A 16944-nucleotide genomic window follows, 5' to 3' on the forward strand; every position below is an offset into this window, starting at 1 on the left:
CAAGGTGCTACGGCGCATTAAGCAGCCACAGCCAGGAACACAGGGGCGAACCCCTTCTCTTTTCGAAAGTGCACTGGGTTCTTTTACATGCGTTACACAACACACGGGACCAACGGCTTTACGTCCCATTTGAAGGACGAAGCAATGGTTAAGTGTCTTGCTTAAGAACACAAGTGTCACGGCTGGGGATTCGAACCCACACTCTGCTGATCAGAAACACCAGAGTTTGAATTCGGTGCTCTCAACCGCTCGGTCACGGCACGAGTTAACCCTCGACGGGAAGATCATTGTACAGTTTACAGACAAACAGACAGACACAATGCTCCAAATTGATACGGATAAAACATGTATCATTTGAATTAATTAAAGGATTGGGAATATTTTTTACATTTGCACAGCAAGAGGTAAAAACTTGATAGGTGTACGAACTTTTCGAATTCCGTCTCTTTTGGATCATAGTCACAAAACTGTCAAACTTTACAGATAAGAGCTAAGTCCAGAGTGCACTTCTGTCATACAGACGTTATGACAGATAATGTTTAGATGTTATTATACTTCTCGTTAACTTGAAAGTGTGTTAACCCAAAGTATACAGACAAACACCTTTGCACCGTTACCTAGCAGGCAAATTATTTCAAAAGCATAAAAAGTAATAGTAATAATAGCAATTATGTTTGTGATGAACCTTTTTAGGATGTTCTATGTTTGCTTGTTGAGTGTTGGTCCACGTGCTTTTTCTGCTATGTTGATTGTTTGCTTTTTTGTTTGTTTGTTGTTTGGTGTTGCATAATTTGCCAGTTATTAGTGCTGTTTTTGGTAGTGTTGTTGTTTATGTTTATTATGTATAAATGTTGTTGTCGCTGTTGTTACTGTTGTTGTGGACATTGTCGACGTCGTCTTTGCTCTTGTTATTCGTGTTTTTTCCATGTTGTACTCGTTTTTCCATTGTGCTGCTGCTGATGTTGCTGTCGTTCTATTAGTTGTTGTTGTTGTTGTTGTTAATGCTGTTTGTATTTTAATTAGCACATGTACACGTTTAAAAGTGTTTCCTGTGACAAAAAATAATATTAAAAATAAATATAATATTGCTGAGTTGTAGGTTTTGTTTTTGGGGAGGGGTGTTTATAAAAAAAAATCCAGATAACAACACTCTTAATATCTTGAATATTTGTAATTTGTTCTTATAAAGCAATGTTTTCACAAAATAAATGTAACTTTTGTAACATGTACACGACACATCTTGAGATTGAGTTTTGTTGGTTAAAACCATTCAAGTTGACACAGTTTCTATATTAAAACAAACACAACCTACAATAAATAAATAATGTACATAATGTACATAAATAAATAAATAAATAAATGTTGTTGTTGTTGTTGTTGTTGTTGTTGTTGTTGTTGTTGTTGTTGTTGTTGTTGTTGTTGTTGTTGTTGTTGTTGTTGTTGTTGTTGTTCTTGTTGTTCTTGTTATTGTTCTTGTTTGCTCTTATTGTGCTGTTCATACTTTTTTTCTGGTTCTAGTTGTGGTTTTCGTTTTTATTCTTTTACAGACTCTGTTGAATTTCGACACTGGAACATGTCTGATTCATGGCCTAATGACCGTGTAATGAGGCCGGTTCATATTGATGGCGCCCTCTGTTGTTTATGTATGACCGGGTGTAGCAGACGACATGCGTTAAATAGTCAAGAGTATACAACACTTGCCATTGAGGTCAGTAAATCACCACTAGGGTTCGAGTGTTTTATTTAATTTGGCTCATCTAGCATGCTGGCTTCTTTCTGCTCGAAGAATTTATCTCCACTTCAAAGTACGACTTTAAGGTTTTTTTTCCATCAAAACAAACTGAGAAACCTAGGTTGGTGCAAGTGAGTTCAATGCACAATAGACTCGACCTAAAACTTAAAGGCACTGGACACTATCCGTAATTACTCTAAACAATTGTTAGCATAAAAACTTACTTGGTAGCGAGCACAAAGAGCTGTTGATAGTATTAAACAATGTGAGTAACAGCTCCCACGAAGTAACGTAGTTTTCGAGAAAGAAGTATAATTATTCTCACTCAAACAATTATTATCAAAAGACTTCATGCCTGAAGCCTTTTATTGGGCATCTGAAAACACACCAATTTGTTCAACGAGTTTTTTGTTCATCTTTCATTATCTTCTTGCAACTTCGATGACCAATAATGAGTCCAAATGATTACAGATATGTTATGCTAAGATACACCAAGTGAGAATACTGGTATATGACAACTACCCAAAGTGTCAAGTGCCTTTCAGTATTGGACCCAGTTCCGGTTTACCTCATATAACAACAGATAACTCACATGGAACTGCGCCTTTGGTCATACAATAACGGAATTTGGCACACAGTCAATTAAAATACATCACAGGACTGGCTAAAAGCCATCGCCCCTGAAAAAAAAATGTATGTAAAGACATAAGAAATGAAATTGAACTTGCATAAAGCTGCCACTCCCCCAATCCACTTAATTGTAGTAAACATCGTATTCAAACTTCACCTTTGGGTAGATAATGTAAACAGTGACTCATTGATAAAGTGACCATGAGATACCTTTTGTAGTAAGTTAGTAATAACAATAATAATAATAACCAACTCTTATACAGCGCATTTCAAAATAACCGTATCAATGCGCTTTACATTAGTGCCCTGGTCATAGGGCCAGTAAACACCCCTTTAATCTTTCTCAGCTCCCTTGGGAGTATACAGCCTGGGCAACAGTTTATATCGCTCCAAAGGCTGTTTCGTTCACAATATCAACCTCTACCCTCGCAGGTACCCATTTATACCCCTGGGTGAAGAGAAGCAATTATAGTAAATAAAGTATCTTGCTCAAGGTCACGAGTGTCACGACCGGAATTCGTACCCATACTCCGGTGACTTAGCACCAGAGCTTGAATTCGATGCTCATAACCACTCGGCCATGACACTCTAGTTGTTACATTGTTTCTCCCGAAGACGAGCAGAGTTTACTGATCGAAACGTCGATACCACACATGCTCCTTTCAGAGCCACCACACCCACAAACGAGATTTACACATGGTTGTACCCGCAAGTTTACTATTTATTTATTTATAGTTTTTCCTAGTATTAAAGACAGTGGACACTATTGGTAAATGTCATACACCAGTCTTCTCACTTGGTGTATCTCAACATAATTATGCATGAAATAACAAACCTGTGAAAATTTGAGCTCAATCGGTCGTATAAGTTGCGAGATAATAATGAAAGAAAAAACACCCTTGTCACACGAAGTAAGTTGTGTGCGTTTAGATGGTTGATTTCGAAACCTCAAGTTCTAAACATGAGGTCTCGAGATCAAATTCGTGGAAAATTACTTCTTTCTCGAAAACTACGTCACTTCAGAGGGAGCTGTTTCTCACAATGTTTTATACTATCAACCTCTCCCCATTACTCGTAATCAAGAAAGGTTTTATGGTGATAATTATTTTAAGTAATTACCAATAGTGTCCACTGCCTTTAATATTTGAAAATATATTTAATTATTTGTTCACTACCAGTGTAAATTCAAACCCTTTCAACTCAACCCCTACGAAATCTCGGTCACCAGTAGCCAAAAAAGAAGAAGAAAAAACACGTTTTCCACTCAACAAATACTGCCCTCTGTTGGCCAAGCTTGGCATCATTCGATAGCTGAATACACAAGCTTCCCAGTGGTAGTATAGACTTTTTCGCAAATACCGGGGCGTGCGAGTAAAGCTAGGAATTAGGTGCATTGTGGTCTTGCTGGTATCCAAATTTGATCCATATATATCCCACAATGCACCTCATTCAACAGTCTGCGCTTGCGCGTTGGTATTTGCGATAAGGTCTATGGTACCCTTTGTGCCAACTTTATATACAAAGCGAAGAAGAAACCTGACGATTGCTTTTTCCAACGTGTGCCGTGTGTTGTGAATAATGTATAAGGAAATACACATTGTACACAATGTACGATGACTTTCGTGCAAACTCTGCTCTTTATCTCATAAAAAATGCTACATTTCAGCTTCAAAATGTCCCGAAAAAGCCTGGAAAGATATCAAAATGTTGTTCAACATTCCAGGAGACATTTTAGAGAACAGTAAGGGCTGTAACTACGAAAAGGCGTTTATCTTTATACTAGTGTAGTATATAGACGTGGATAAATCAAGTTTCACGCGTCTTCCTAAACACCTGAATTAAACAATTCTTACGAAATATATTAAATAGTTGCTTAGTTATCCTTGTGAAACTAGCTAGTTACACGAGGATATATGGACAGCCTAAACTTATTGACCGAGGTCCCTATTGTTAAATACATTGTAATGTAGATATAGGATTGCACAACAACATGAACATATGATAGGCATCAGTATAGAGAAATCTTCAGCAGGTCGTTACTTCGATACTCTACAGCCTTGGCTGATTAAAAGCAACACAGTGGCAGTTTCACTGCTGACGATTTAATTCCGATTTAATGACGATTGAAAAAAACACTGTATACGTCATGTTTTGCCGGGCAAAAAGACACGTAGTCATGGTAAGATTGCATACACTTTCTAGCTGGCTGCCAAAACACGAAGGTTTTGCCCGGCGGTATGCGCGCGAATCATGTTGAGGTTTTCGTGTGCCGTCAGAGGTCAAGGTTGTACTTATTTTGTTTTTTTGAACAAGAATATTTTGACTTTGATCAAAGTATAGCGATGTGCTTATTACAATGTTTTCTGAAAGATAATTTTTTACTTTGATCAAGCTGTGATAGTAATAACAGTTTGTCATTGTGATGCAAAGCAAATGGTAAACACTTATGTCACCGCACGTGGTTGGTTTTCACTATTGCTATATGCCAATCAGGGGCAATAACAAATCGCTTGGATTCGTCAGTTTCCAACCTTTGCCTTAAAAAGCAAACCTTAACGAGTACGGAACCCCCTTTTTTTTCTAACGAAGAAAGCAATGTAAGCAATTCTATTTAGTGGGTGTAATATTATGTAGCGGCAAAACAATTCAAAATTACAGGAAGAACAAACACAAAAACAGTTAGCGTAAAATAAAACTTAACCACAATTAAATAGGTTTTCTAGGTCAATTTCGGCAAATGAGCAGCCTATTTAACCACAAAGCTATGCTATTTCGCGCGAAATCGAATGCTACTGAAAATGGTCATTCGATTTCGTTTTATGATTAGTCAAATGTAATGCTGCGTCATGCGATTTAACAAAATAATCATTCAATTTAAAATTCATCAAAGCAGCATTCAAACTCGCAGACGCTTCTTGAGGCGTGTGTGTCACGAAAAAGAATGACGGTACGCTAAATTGAACAGAGTGCTAAAGGAATTTGACTCGACTCTAAACGAAATTGAATGGCCGAATTCTGAATTTAAAACGCAGTAACAACTGGAGAGGCAAAACAGCTTTAATTCGAACACATGCAAATGAAATTGACTGCTCAACTTGGCATAGTTTGTAAGCAAAAATATGCTCGATCTACCAGTTACTGCAGAGGATATCCGGGACCCGGATGACCCACATGACTGTGGGTCACCTACAACTGTTATTGACTGGTATGTATCCAGTGGATCCTTTAGTTTATTGGGAATTGTGCCAGAACTTACAATGCCCTTGGAGTGTGTTGAGTATACAGTTAATACTATCGAACTCAAAAGAAAATGATTTACTTATTTTGTCTGAATATATTCATTTGTTTGACTTTGAATGAGTTCACTGATCGAGCTGGACAGTCAGTATGATTGTGCTTAATATTTTGTGGGTTTTTTTTAACAAGAATTTTGTGACTTTGAGTCCCTAACTTGACAGTTATAGTGTTCCTTATTGTGATGCAAAGCGAATGGTAAACACTTAACTCACGGCACGTGGTGCATTTTCACCCATTTCAGGGCCAATCACGACTCAATCGGACTCGTCAGTTTCCGGCTACATGTAACCTTGTCATCTCATTATAACAATTTAACTCGCAAAGCTCTGTCGATTATATATGTCCATAAACATACTCCTGGCCTACGAGACAAAAATGGCAAACCCTCTTCTTGTGGCCGTGTTTTCCTACTTGCCAAGCGTCCGACTGCTTCTCATCTTCGTATCTGTGTTTCTCATTGTCAAGACCATCCTCGAGCAGAAGTCTTCCACCAACCTTCCGCCGGGGCCATGGGGCCTACCAGTGATCGGAGCCACCTTCCGGCTGGGCGCGAACCCCGGCCGGTCCCTCTACGAATTGAGCAGGAAGTACGGGAAAATCTTCAGCATTAAGATTGGTCCAAGACTCACGATGGTGATCAATGATGTAAAACTTGTTAAGGAAGCGTATGGGAAGAAGGCTGATGCAACTAGCGCAAGGGAACTATATCCATTAAACTGGATGGACACATCTGGTAAAAGAATAATTTAATTTCCTTTTCGTTTATTCTCGTAACTATTTATTTTAAGAACGGCGATCGCTTTTGTGGATAAATTGTTTTGCACAGTTTTATTGCGAGTTGTTTCGTAGTAATGTATGATTTTGTTTGTAACCAAGCAGTGTTATTGTTTGTCACTGAAGTAACAAAACAAGGCTACCGTCTCTTTGTTGTTTGTGGTTTTTTTTCTTCTCATTTTGGTTAGTCACTTTCCGTTTTACCAAAGAGGAACGTGATCAGCTTTTGCAAGTTTCTTGCACTGTTCTTAACGAAAATGTTTCATATTGTTAAATTTTAGTTTTATAATGCAGCTTCACTGAGGCAAAAAAAAATATATATATATTTAATGTTTCCTTATGTATTTGTGTTTCACTCTAATTGTTTTTAATTTGTTTTGATTATTGGTTTGTTCTATATTCAATTTCACACCTTAGGAGCATTGATTAGTTGCAGCGGCAGTGACGTCAAACCCCTCCGCCGCTTCCTCGTCCGTTCACTCCGGGACTTCGGCCTGGGCAAGAAGAGTTCCGAACTCCTCATCATGGAAGAAGCTCAACACCTCTGCCGTGGTTTAGCTCAGACGGACGGCAGGAGCTTCGACCCTCGCGACCTCATCCAGATGGCCGTGACCAACATCATCTGCACCCTGTGCTTCGGCCAGCGATTCGACTACACTTCCTCGGAGTTTAATCAACTCATTAACAGTCTTCAAGCAGTATCTCACGTCTCAGGTTTCACCATCGCTCGAGACTTCCCCCTCCTCTTTCTGGCCCCACGATACAAAGCCTTCCGTGAAGGGGGTGCCCTCTTGCGTAAGATGATGGACGACATCATGAACCAGCACAAGCTGACCTTCGACCCGCAAAGCCCCCGTGACGTCACTGATAAACTTTACCAGGAGACGACGTCATCAGCGGGGAAGAACCAGTTTTCGTTCGGAGACGATCGGGTTTTCCGAACCATGATTGATCTCTTCGGGGCGGGTTCGGACACCACTTCCACTGTCCTGCAGTACGCCATCTGGCATATGGCACTCAATCCGAAAGTACAGAATAAGGTACGTATGACATTGAACTCTGACCCCTTGCAAACGGTTTTGAATGATTCGATCTTTTCCCATCAACAATCTCTCTTATCGTATATTCGTTTGATGCTTATGAGTTGCCCCAAAAGACGAAATTGTGATTCAGTTGACATATATTCATTGTCCACAATTGTGGTAGCTGGGGGATTCGAACCTAAAACATTCTAATTGCAATTCATGCTTGTCTAACCACTGGAATGCAGTAGACGACAATACTTATTCTAGTCATGGTGAAATCAGCGGTTAGCTTGGGGGAATCGAACTCACAACCTTGTGATTAAAATTCATGACAATCCGCCCTTTACAGTTCCCTTATATGTTTTTTCCCAAGTACATAATGGACAGCTGTGATTACTTGAATTGACACAGGTCCTCATCGAAATATTGACCAAAGTCGGCATAAAAACTCCACCAGAGATGGCGGATCGAGCCCGGCTCCCTTACACCTACGCCACAATCAACGAAGTGCTGCGAATGAACCACCCCGTACCCGTCAACCTTCTACACAGGGCGACCGATGCCTTCGACCTGGCAGGCTACACCATCCCCAAAGACGCGGAGATGATCACCCCCATGTGGTCCATGCACATGGATCCGGACGTCTGGGAGAATCCTGAGAAGTTTGATCCGGAACGGTTCCTTACTCCGGATGGGTTGAGCGTGACGTTACCGGATGGGTTTATACCGTTCAGCTCAGGTAGGAAAATCTCATTTTTAAACAAAACAAATTTCGAAGGAGTTGTAACGATTCAATAGATGGAAACAATGGGGGATAAAGCATAATAAGTTATGGTTTTACACATGTGCACCGATGTGTGTAAATACTCAGTACCTTCCCGAGTTCTGTGGAAAACGAAAACCACAGGCATAATTCTCTGGTGAGACAAACAACCGAGATTGTCCGGTAACTATAGGCAGTAGGTAGCAAGAGACTTGTAACGACTTGATCGATTCAACAGGTATCTAGCAATGTCCACCTTGGTCGAGCAGTTGGACTACCGGACTTGCGATTAAAAGGTTGTGGGCTAGAATCCCCAAAACAAACTGATTTAAAAAAAGAAGACAAACAAACCACAAATTTATTCAAAAAATTCATAATTATTAAAGAACCTTAAAAAAAAGGCTTGATGTTGTTAATTGAAAATTATTGTTTCATTGATGTTTGGCAGGTTCCAGAATGTGCTTGGGAGAGAGTTTGGCGCGCAACGAGCTGTTTCTCTTTTTCGCGACCATCATGCAGCACTTCACCTTTCATCTTCCGCCGGGTGCTATACCGTCACACTCGGGATATTTCGGATTTTTCCTGTGGTTTCCGAATCAATTTAAAATCGAAGCCACACCGAACTTTTGAATGACGCCTCTTTCTCTGTACGACAAATGTTAACAAGTTTGTCTCTCAGGCCCTTTTCGAAACTACGGCTTTGGTTTTGGACTCGGCTCAGGTTAGCCTGTACCCGCAGTTGTTTTGATAATTATTGCGTGTGCTTTGCGTATACGTACTCCGGGCTTCAGACGAGAGAATGGAGCCTCAGGCTGAATCAAAAGCCGAAGCCGTGGTTTCGAAAAGGGCCCTAGTTTGTCTCAGGTTGAGATTTGAAATACCGCCCTCAAGTGGTTCGTAATAAGTTGATTTTGTTTATATTAAAATTTAGGCATTTGCTATTTTTATTCGTAGCTAAGTTTATAACAATACACTTTTAAGCATTTTTTTTTGGAAGGAGACTTTATAGGTTAGAAAGTGTTGAGCAGTACCGAAACAATGTGGTTCTATAATGAGCCATTCAGGTTGGGTTTAGGGTGTGTGTGGGGGGGGGGGGGGGGGAGGGGTTGATGATGGAAAGGTTGTGTGTAGGGGCGTGGGGTTTTGATGGAGTTGGGATGGGGAGGGGTTTTGATGGGGTGGGTTTATAAATTGGGTGGGGTCTATGCATGCATGGGTTGGATTTTGATGGGGAATGTGGACAGGATTGGGTAGATTTTTGATAGGTTGGGGTTTGTTTGATGTTGTGGCGGTTATAAAAATGGGTGTGTGTGTGTGTTTTGTTTGAAGCGGGGTTGAGATAGGGTGGGGTTATGGATTGGTTGGGTGGGATTATGGACGGAGTGGGGTATTTGACAGGGTGTAGATAGGGGTGGGGTTGTGATTGGATTGGTTTTGATTGGGACCACCTGTATACTGAAAACTGTTTTGAAAAGTTTGTTTGTATTTTAATTAGCACATGTACACGTTCAATAGTGCTTTCTGTAACAATTTTATTAACATATTGAAAACATATTATTGCTGAGTTGTAGGTTTTGTTTTGGGGAGGGGGGTGTTCATAAGAAAAATCCAGATAATGAATAATGGACCGGTAAGGATTAACAATCTTAATACCTTGAATATTAGTTTTCTTTCTTACAAAGCAACATTTTTCACAAAATAAGTGTAACTTTTGTAACATATACACGACACATCTTGATATTGATATTGAGTTGTGGTGGTTAAAACCATTCAAGTTGGCACAGTTGCTATTAAAATACACACAACCTACAATATAAAACATTTATACATGTATATACTAACATAAAATAAAAATAAAAAAATAAAATAAACATTGTTTAATGACACTCTAGTTGTTACATTGTTTCTCCCGAAGACGAGCAGAGTTTACTGATCGAAACGTCGATACCACACATGCTCCTTTCAGAGCCACCACACCCACAAACGAGATTTACACATGGTTGTACCCGCAAGTTTACTATTTATTTATTTATAGTTTTTCCTAGTATTAAAGACAGTGGACACTATTGGTAAATGTCATACACCAGTCTTCTCACTTGGTGTATCTCAACATAATTATGCATGAAATAACAAACCTGTGAAAATTTGAGCTCAATCGGTCGTATAAGTTGCGAGATAATAATGAAAGAAAAAACACCCTTGTCACACGAAGTAAGTTGTGTGCGTTTAGATGGTTGATTTCGAAACCTCAAGTTCTAAACATGAGGTCTCGAGATCAAATTCGTGGAAAATTACTTCTTTCTCGAAAACTACGTCACTTCAGAGGGAGCTGTTTCTCACAATGTTTTATACTATCAACCTCTCCCCATTACTCGTAATCAAGAAAGGTTTTATGGTGATAATTATTTTAAGTAATTACCAATAGTGTCCACTGCCTTTAATATTTGAAAATATATTTAATTATTTGTTCACTACCAGTGTAAATTCAAACCCTTTCAACTCAACCCCTACGAAATCTCGGTCACCAGTAGCCAAAAAAGAAGAAGAAAAAACACGTTTTCCACTCAACAAATACTGCCCTCTGTTGGCCAAGCTTGGCATCATTCGATAGCTGAATACACAAGCTTCCCAGTGGTAGTATAGACTTTTTCGCAAATACCGGGGCGTGCGAGTAAAGCTAGGAATTAGGTGCATTGTGGTCTTGCTGGTATCCAAATTTGATCCATATATATCCCACAATGCACCTCATTCAACAGTCTGCGCTTGCGCGTTGGTATTTGCGATAAGGTCTATGGTACCCTTTGTGCCAACTTTATATACAAAGCGAAGAAGAAACCTGACGATTGCTTTTTCCAACGTGTGCCGTGTGTTGTGAATAATGTATAAGGAAATACACATTGTACACAATGTACGATGACTTTCGTGCAAACTCTGCTCTTTATCTCATAAAAAATGCTACATTTCAGCTTCAAAATGTCCCGAAAAAGCCTGGAAAGATATCAAAATGTTGTTCAACATTCCAGGAGACATTTTAGAGAACAGTAAGGGCTGTAACTACGAAAAGGCGTTTATCTTTATACTAGTGTAGTATATAGACGTGGATAAATCAAGTTTCACGCGTCTTCCTAAACACCTGAATTAAACAAGTCTTACGAAATATATTAAATAGTTGCTTAGTTATCCTTGTGAAACTAGCTAGTTACACGAGGATATATGGACAGCCTAAACTTATTGACCGAGGTCCCTATTGTTAAATACATTGTAATGTAGATATAGGATTGCACAACAACATGAACATATGATAGGCATCAGTATAGAGAAATCTTCAGCAGGTCGTTACTTCGATACTCTACAGCCTTGGCTGATTAAAAGCAACACAGTGGCAGTTTCACTGCTGACGATTTAATTCCGATTTAATGACGATTGAAAAAAACACTGTATACGTCATGTTTTGCCGGGCAAAAAGACACGTAGTCATGGTAAGATTGCATACACTTTCTAGCTGGCTGCCAAAACACGAAGGTTTTGCCCGGCGGTATGCGCGCGAATCATGTTGAGGTTTTCGTGTGCCGTCAGAGGTCAAGGTTGTACTTATTTTGTTTTTTTGAACAAGAATATTTTGACTTTGATCAAAGTATAGCGATGTGCTTATTACAATGTTTTCTGAAAGATAATTTTTTACTTTGATCAAGCTGTGATAGTAATAACAGTTTGTCATTGTGATGCAAAGCAAATGGTAAACACTTATGTCACCGCACGTGGTTGGTTTTCACTATTGCTATATGCCAATCAGGGGCAATAACAAATCGCTTGGATTCGTCAGTTTCCAACCTTTGCCTTAAAAAGCAAACCTTAACGAGTACGGAACCCCCTTTTTTTTCTAACGAAGAAAGCAATGTAAGCAATTCTATTTAGTGGGTGTAATATTATGTAGCGGCAAAACAATTCAAAATTACAGGAAGAACAAACACAAAAACAGTTAGCGTAAAATAAAACTTAACCACAATTAAATAGGTTTTCTAGGTCAATTTCGGCAAATGAGCAGCCTATTTAACCACAAAGCTATGCTATTTCGCGCGAAATCGAATGCTACTGAAAATGGTCATTCGATTTCGTTTTATGATTAGTCAAATGTAATGCTGCGTCATGCGATTTAACAAAATAATCATTCAATTTAAAATTCATCAAAGCAGCATTCAAACTCGCAGACGCTTCTTGAGGCGTGTGTGTCACGAAAAAGAATGACGATACGCTAAATTGAACAGAGTGCTAAAGGAATTTGACTCGACTCTAAACGAAATTGAATGGCCGAATTCTGAATTTAAAACGCAGTAACAACTGGAGAGGCAAAACAGCTTTAATTCGAACACATGCAAATGAAATTGACTGCTCAACTTGGCATAGTTTGTAAGCAAAAATATGCTCGATCTACCAGTTACTGCAGAGGATATCCGGGACCCGGATGACCCACATGACTGTGGGTCACCTACAACTGTTATTGACTGGTATGTATCCAGTGGATCCTTTAGTTTATTGGGAATTGTGCCAGAACTTACAATGCCCTTGGAGTGTGTTGAGTATACAGTTAATACTATCGAACTCAAAAGAAAATGATTTACTTATTTTGTCTGAATATTCATTTGTTTGACTTTGAATGAGTTCACTGATCGAGCTGGACAGTCAGTATGATTGTGCTTAATATTTTGTGGGTTTTTTTTAACAAGAATTTTGTGACTTTGAGTCCCTAACTTGACAGTTATAGTGTTCCTTATTGTGATGCAAAGCGAATGGTAAACACTTAACTCACGGCACGTGGTGCATTTTCACCCATTTCAGGGCCAATCACGACTCAATCGGACTCGTCAGTTTCCGGCTACATGTAACCTTGTCATCTCATTATAACAATTTAACTCGCAAAGCTCTGTCGATTATATATGTCCATAAACATACTCCTGGCCTACGAGACAAAAATGGCAAACCCTCTTCTTGTGGCCGTGTTTTCCTACTTGCCAAGCGTCCGACTGCTTCTCATCTTCGTATCTGTGTTTCTCATTGTCAAGACCATCCTCGAGCAGAAGTCTTCCACCAACCTTCCGCCGGGGCCATGGGGCCTACCAGTGATCGGAGCCACCTTCCGGCTGGGCGCGAACCCCGGCCGGTCCCTCTACGAATTGAGCAGGAAGTACGGGAAAATCTTCAGCATTAAGATTGGTCCAAGACTCACGATGGTGATCAATGATGTAAAACTTGTTAAGGAAGCGTATGGGAAGAAGGCTGATGCAACTAGCGCAAGGGAACTATATCCATTAAACTGGATGGACACATCTGGTAAAAGAATAATTTAATTTCCTTTTCGTTTATTCTCGTAACTATTTATTTTAAGAACGGCGATCGCTTTTGTGGATAAATTGTTTTGCACAGTTTCATTGCGAGTTGTTTCGTAGTAATGTATGATTTTGTTTGTAACCAAGCAGTGTTATTGTTTGTCACTGAAGTAACAAAACAAGGCTACCGTCTCTTTGTTGTTTGTGGTTTTTTTTCTTCTCATTTTGGTTAGTCACTTTCCGTTTTACCAAAGAGGAACGTGATCAGCTTTTGCAAGTTTCTTGCACTGTTCTTAACGAAAATGTTTCATATTGTTAAATTTTAGTTTTATAATGCAGCTTCACTGAGGCAAAAAAAAATATATATATATTTAATGTTTCCTTATGTATTTGTGTTTCACTCTAATTGTTTTTAATTTGTTTTGATTATTGGTTTGTTCTATATTCAATTTCACACCTTAGGAGCATTGATTAGTTGCAGCGGCAGTGACGTCAAACCCCTCCGCCGCTTCCTCGTCCGTTCACTCCGGGACTTCGGCCTGGGCAAGAAGAGTTCCGAACTCCTCATCATGGAAGAAGCTCAACACCTCTGCCGTGGTTTAGCTCAGACGGACGGCAGGAGCTTCGACCCTCGCGACCTCATCCAGATGGCCGTGACCAACATCATCTGCACCCTGTGCTTCGGCCAGCGATTCGACTACACTTCCTCGGAGTTTAATCAACTCATTAACAGTCTTCAAGCAGTATCTCACGTCTCAGGTTTCACCATCGCTCGAGACTTCCCCCTCCTCTTTCTGGCCCCACGATACAAAGCCTTCCGTGAAGGGGGTGCCCTCTTGAGTAAGATGATGGACGACATCGTGAACCAGCACAAGCTGACCTTCGACCCGCAAAGCCCCCGCGACGTCACTGATAAACTTTACCAGGAGACGACGTCATCAGCGGGGAAGAACCAGTTTTCGTTCGGAGACGATCGGGTTTTCCGAACCATGATTGATCTCTTCGGGGCGGGCTCGGACACCACTTCCACTGTCCTGCAGTTCGCCATCTGGCATATGGCACTCAATCCGAAGGTACAGATTAAGGTACGTATGACATTGAACTCTGACCCCTTGCATACGGTTTTGAATGATCCGATCTTTTCCCATCAAGGGAACTCATGAAACTCACACAAAAGGAGAATGAACGCCAAGCTGGCAACAGCCAATCTCTCTTATCGTATATTCGTTTGATGCTTATGAGTTGCCCCAAAAGACGAAATTGTGATTCAGTTGACATTATTCATTGTCCACAATTGTGGTAGCTGGGGGATTCGAACCTAAAACATTCTAATTGCAATTCATGCTTGTCTAACCACTGGAATGCAGTAGACGACAATACTTATTCTAGTCATGGTGAAATCAGCGGTTAGCTTGGGGGAATCGAACTCACAACCTTGTGATTAAAATTCATGACAATAACATCGCCCTTTATAGTTCCCTTATATGTTTTTTCCCAAGTACATAATGGACAGCTGTGATTACTTGAATTGACACAGGTCCTCATCGAAATATTGACCAAAGTCGGCATAAAAACTCCACCAGAGATGGCGGATCGAGCCCGGCTCCCTTACACCTACGCCACAATCAACGAAGTGCTGCGAATGAACCACCCCGTACCCGTCAACCTTCTACACAGGGCGACCGATGCCTTCGACCTGGCAGGCTACACCATCCCCAAAGACGCGGAGATGATCACCCCCATGTGGTCCATGCACATGGATCCGGACGTCTGGGAGAATCCTGAGAAGTTTGATCCGGAACGGTTCCTCACTCCGGATGGGTTGAGCGTGACGTTACCGGATGGGTTTATACCGTTCAGCTCAGGTAGGAAAATCTCATTTTTAAACAAAACAAATTTCGAAGGAGTTGTAACGATTCAATAGATGGAAACAATGGCGGATAAAGCATAATAATTTATGGTTTTACACATGTGCACCGATGTGTGTAAATACTCAGTACCTTCCCGAGTTCTGTGGAAAACGAAAACCACAGGCATAATTCTCTGGTGAGACAAACAACCGAGATTGTCCGGTAACTATAGGCAGTAGGTAGCAAGAGACTTGTAACGACTTGATCGATTCAACAGGTATCTAGCAATGTCCACCTTGGTCGAGCAGTTGGACTACCGGACTTGCGATTAAAAGGTTGTGGGCTAGAATCCCCAAAACAAACTGATTTAAAAAAAGAAGACAAACAAACCACAAATTTATTCAAAAAATTCATAATTATTAAAGAACCTTAAAAAAAGGCTTGATGTTGTTAATTGAAAATTATTGTTTCATTGATGTTTGGCAGGTTCCAGAATGTGCTTGGGAGAGAGTTTGGCGCGCAACGAGCTGTTTCTCTTTTTCGCGACCATCATGCAGCACTTCACCTTTCATCTTCCGCCGGGTGCTATACCGTCACACTCGGGATATTTCGGAATGTTCCTGTGGTTTCCGAATCAATTTAAAATCGAAGCCACACCGAACTTTTGAATGACGCCTCTTTCTCTGTACGACAAATGTTAACAAGTTTGTCTCTCAGGCCCTTTTCGAAACTACGGCTTTGGTTTTGGACTCGGCTCAGGTTAGCCTGTACCCGCAGTTGTTTTGATAATTATTGCGTGTGCTTTGCGTATACGTACTCCGGGCTTCAGACGAGAGAATGGAGCCTCAGGCTGAATCAAAAGCCGAAGCCGTGGTTTCGAAAAGGGCCCTAGTTTGTCTCAGGTTGAGATTTGAAATACCGCCCTCAAGTGGTTCGTAATAAGTTGATTTTGTTTATATTAAAATTTAGGCATTTGCTATTTTTATTCGTAGCTAAGTTTATAACAATACACTTTTAAGCATTTTTTTTTGGAAGGAGACTTTATAGGTTAGAAAGTGTTGAGCAGTACCGAAACAATGTGGTTCTATAATGAGCCATTCAGGTTGGGTTTAGGGTGTGTGTGGGGGGGGGGGGGGGGGGAGGGGTTGATGATGGAAAGGTTGTGTGTAGGGGCGTGGGGTTTTGATGGAGTTGGGATGGGGAGGGGTTTTGATGGGGTGGGTTTATAAATTGGGTGGGGTCTATGCATGCATGGGTTGGATTTTGATGGGGAATGTGGACAGGATTGGGTAGATTTTTGATAGGTTGGGGTTTGTTTGATGTTGTGGCGGTTATAAAAATGGGTGTGTGTGTGTGTTTTGTTTGAAGCGGGGTTGAGATAGGGTGGGGTTATGGATTGGTTGGGTGGGATTATGGACGGAGTGGGATATTTGACAGGGTGTAGATAGGGGTGGTGTTGTGATTGGATTGGTTTTGATTGGGACCACCTGTATACTGAAAACTGTTTTGAAAAGTTTGTTTGTATTTTAATTAGCACACGTACACGTTC

The 16944-nt window shown here is 40.4% G+C and overlaps 1 protein-coding gene across 1 annotated transcript; it reads left to right on the forward strand.

Annotated features, from left to right (window-relative positions):
- The first annotated feature begins 5726 nt into the window (after positions 1-5726).
- On the forward strand, positions 5727-16503 carry LOC117298616. Its single transcript, XM_033781935.1, has 8 exons — positions 5727-6392; positions 6851-7473; positions 7870-8197; positions 8670-8849; positions 13133-13549; positions 14008-14630; positions 15083-15410; positions 15882-16503. The coding sequence occupies exons 1-8, from the start codon at positions 5999-6001 to the stop codon at positions 16061-16063; spliced, it is 3075 nt and encodes a 1024-aa protein (XP_033637826.1). The 5' UTR covers positions 5727-5998; the 3' UTR covers positions 16064-16503.
- The last annotated feature ends 441 nt before the right edge of the window (positions 16504-16944 follow it).

Source organism: Asterias rubens, chromosome 13 (assembly GCF_902459465.1).
Source record: "Asterias rubens chromosome 13, eAstRub1.3, whole genome shotgun sequence".
NCBI lineage: Eukaryota > Metazoa > Echinodermata > Asteroidea > Forcipulatida > Asteriidae > Asterias > Asterias rubens.

Excerpts from the sequence above, each read along its gene's own strand:
- LOC117298616 (XM_033781935.1), top strand. The coding sequence starts at position 5,999 with ATGTCCATAAACATACTCCTGGCCTACGAGACAAAAATGGCAAACCCT. Across the intron at positions 7,474-7,869 it reads ATCCGAAAGTACAGAATAAG|GTCCTCATCGAAATATTGAC; the intron begins GTACGTATGACA and ends GAATTGACACAG. Across the intron at positions 14,631-15,082 it reads ATCCGAAGGTACAGATTAAG|GTCCTCATCGAAATATTGAC; the intron begins GTACGTATGACA and ends GAATTGACACAG.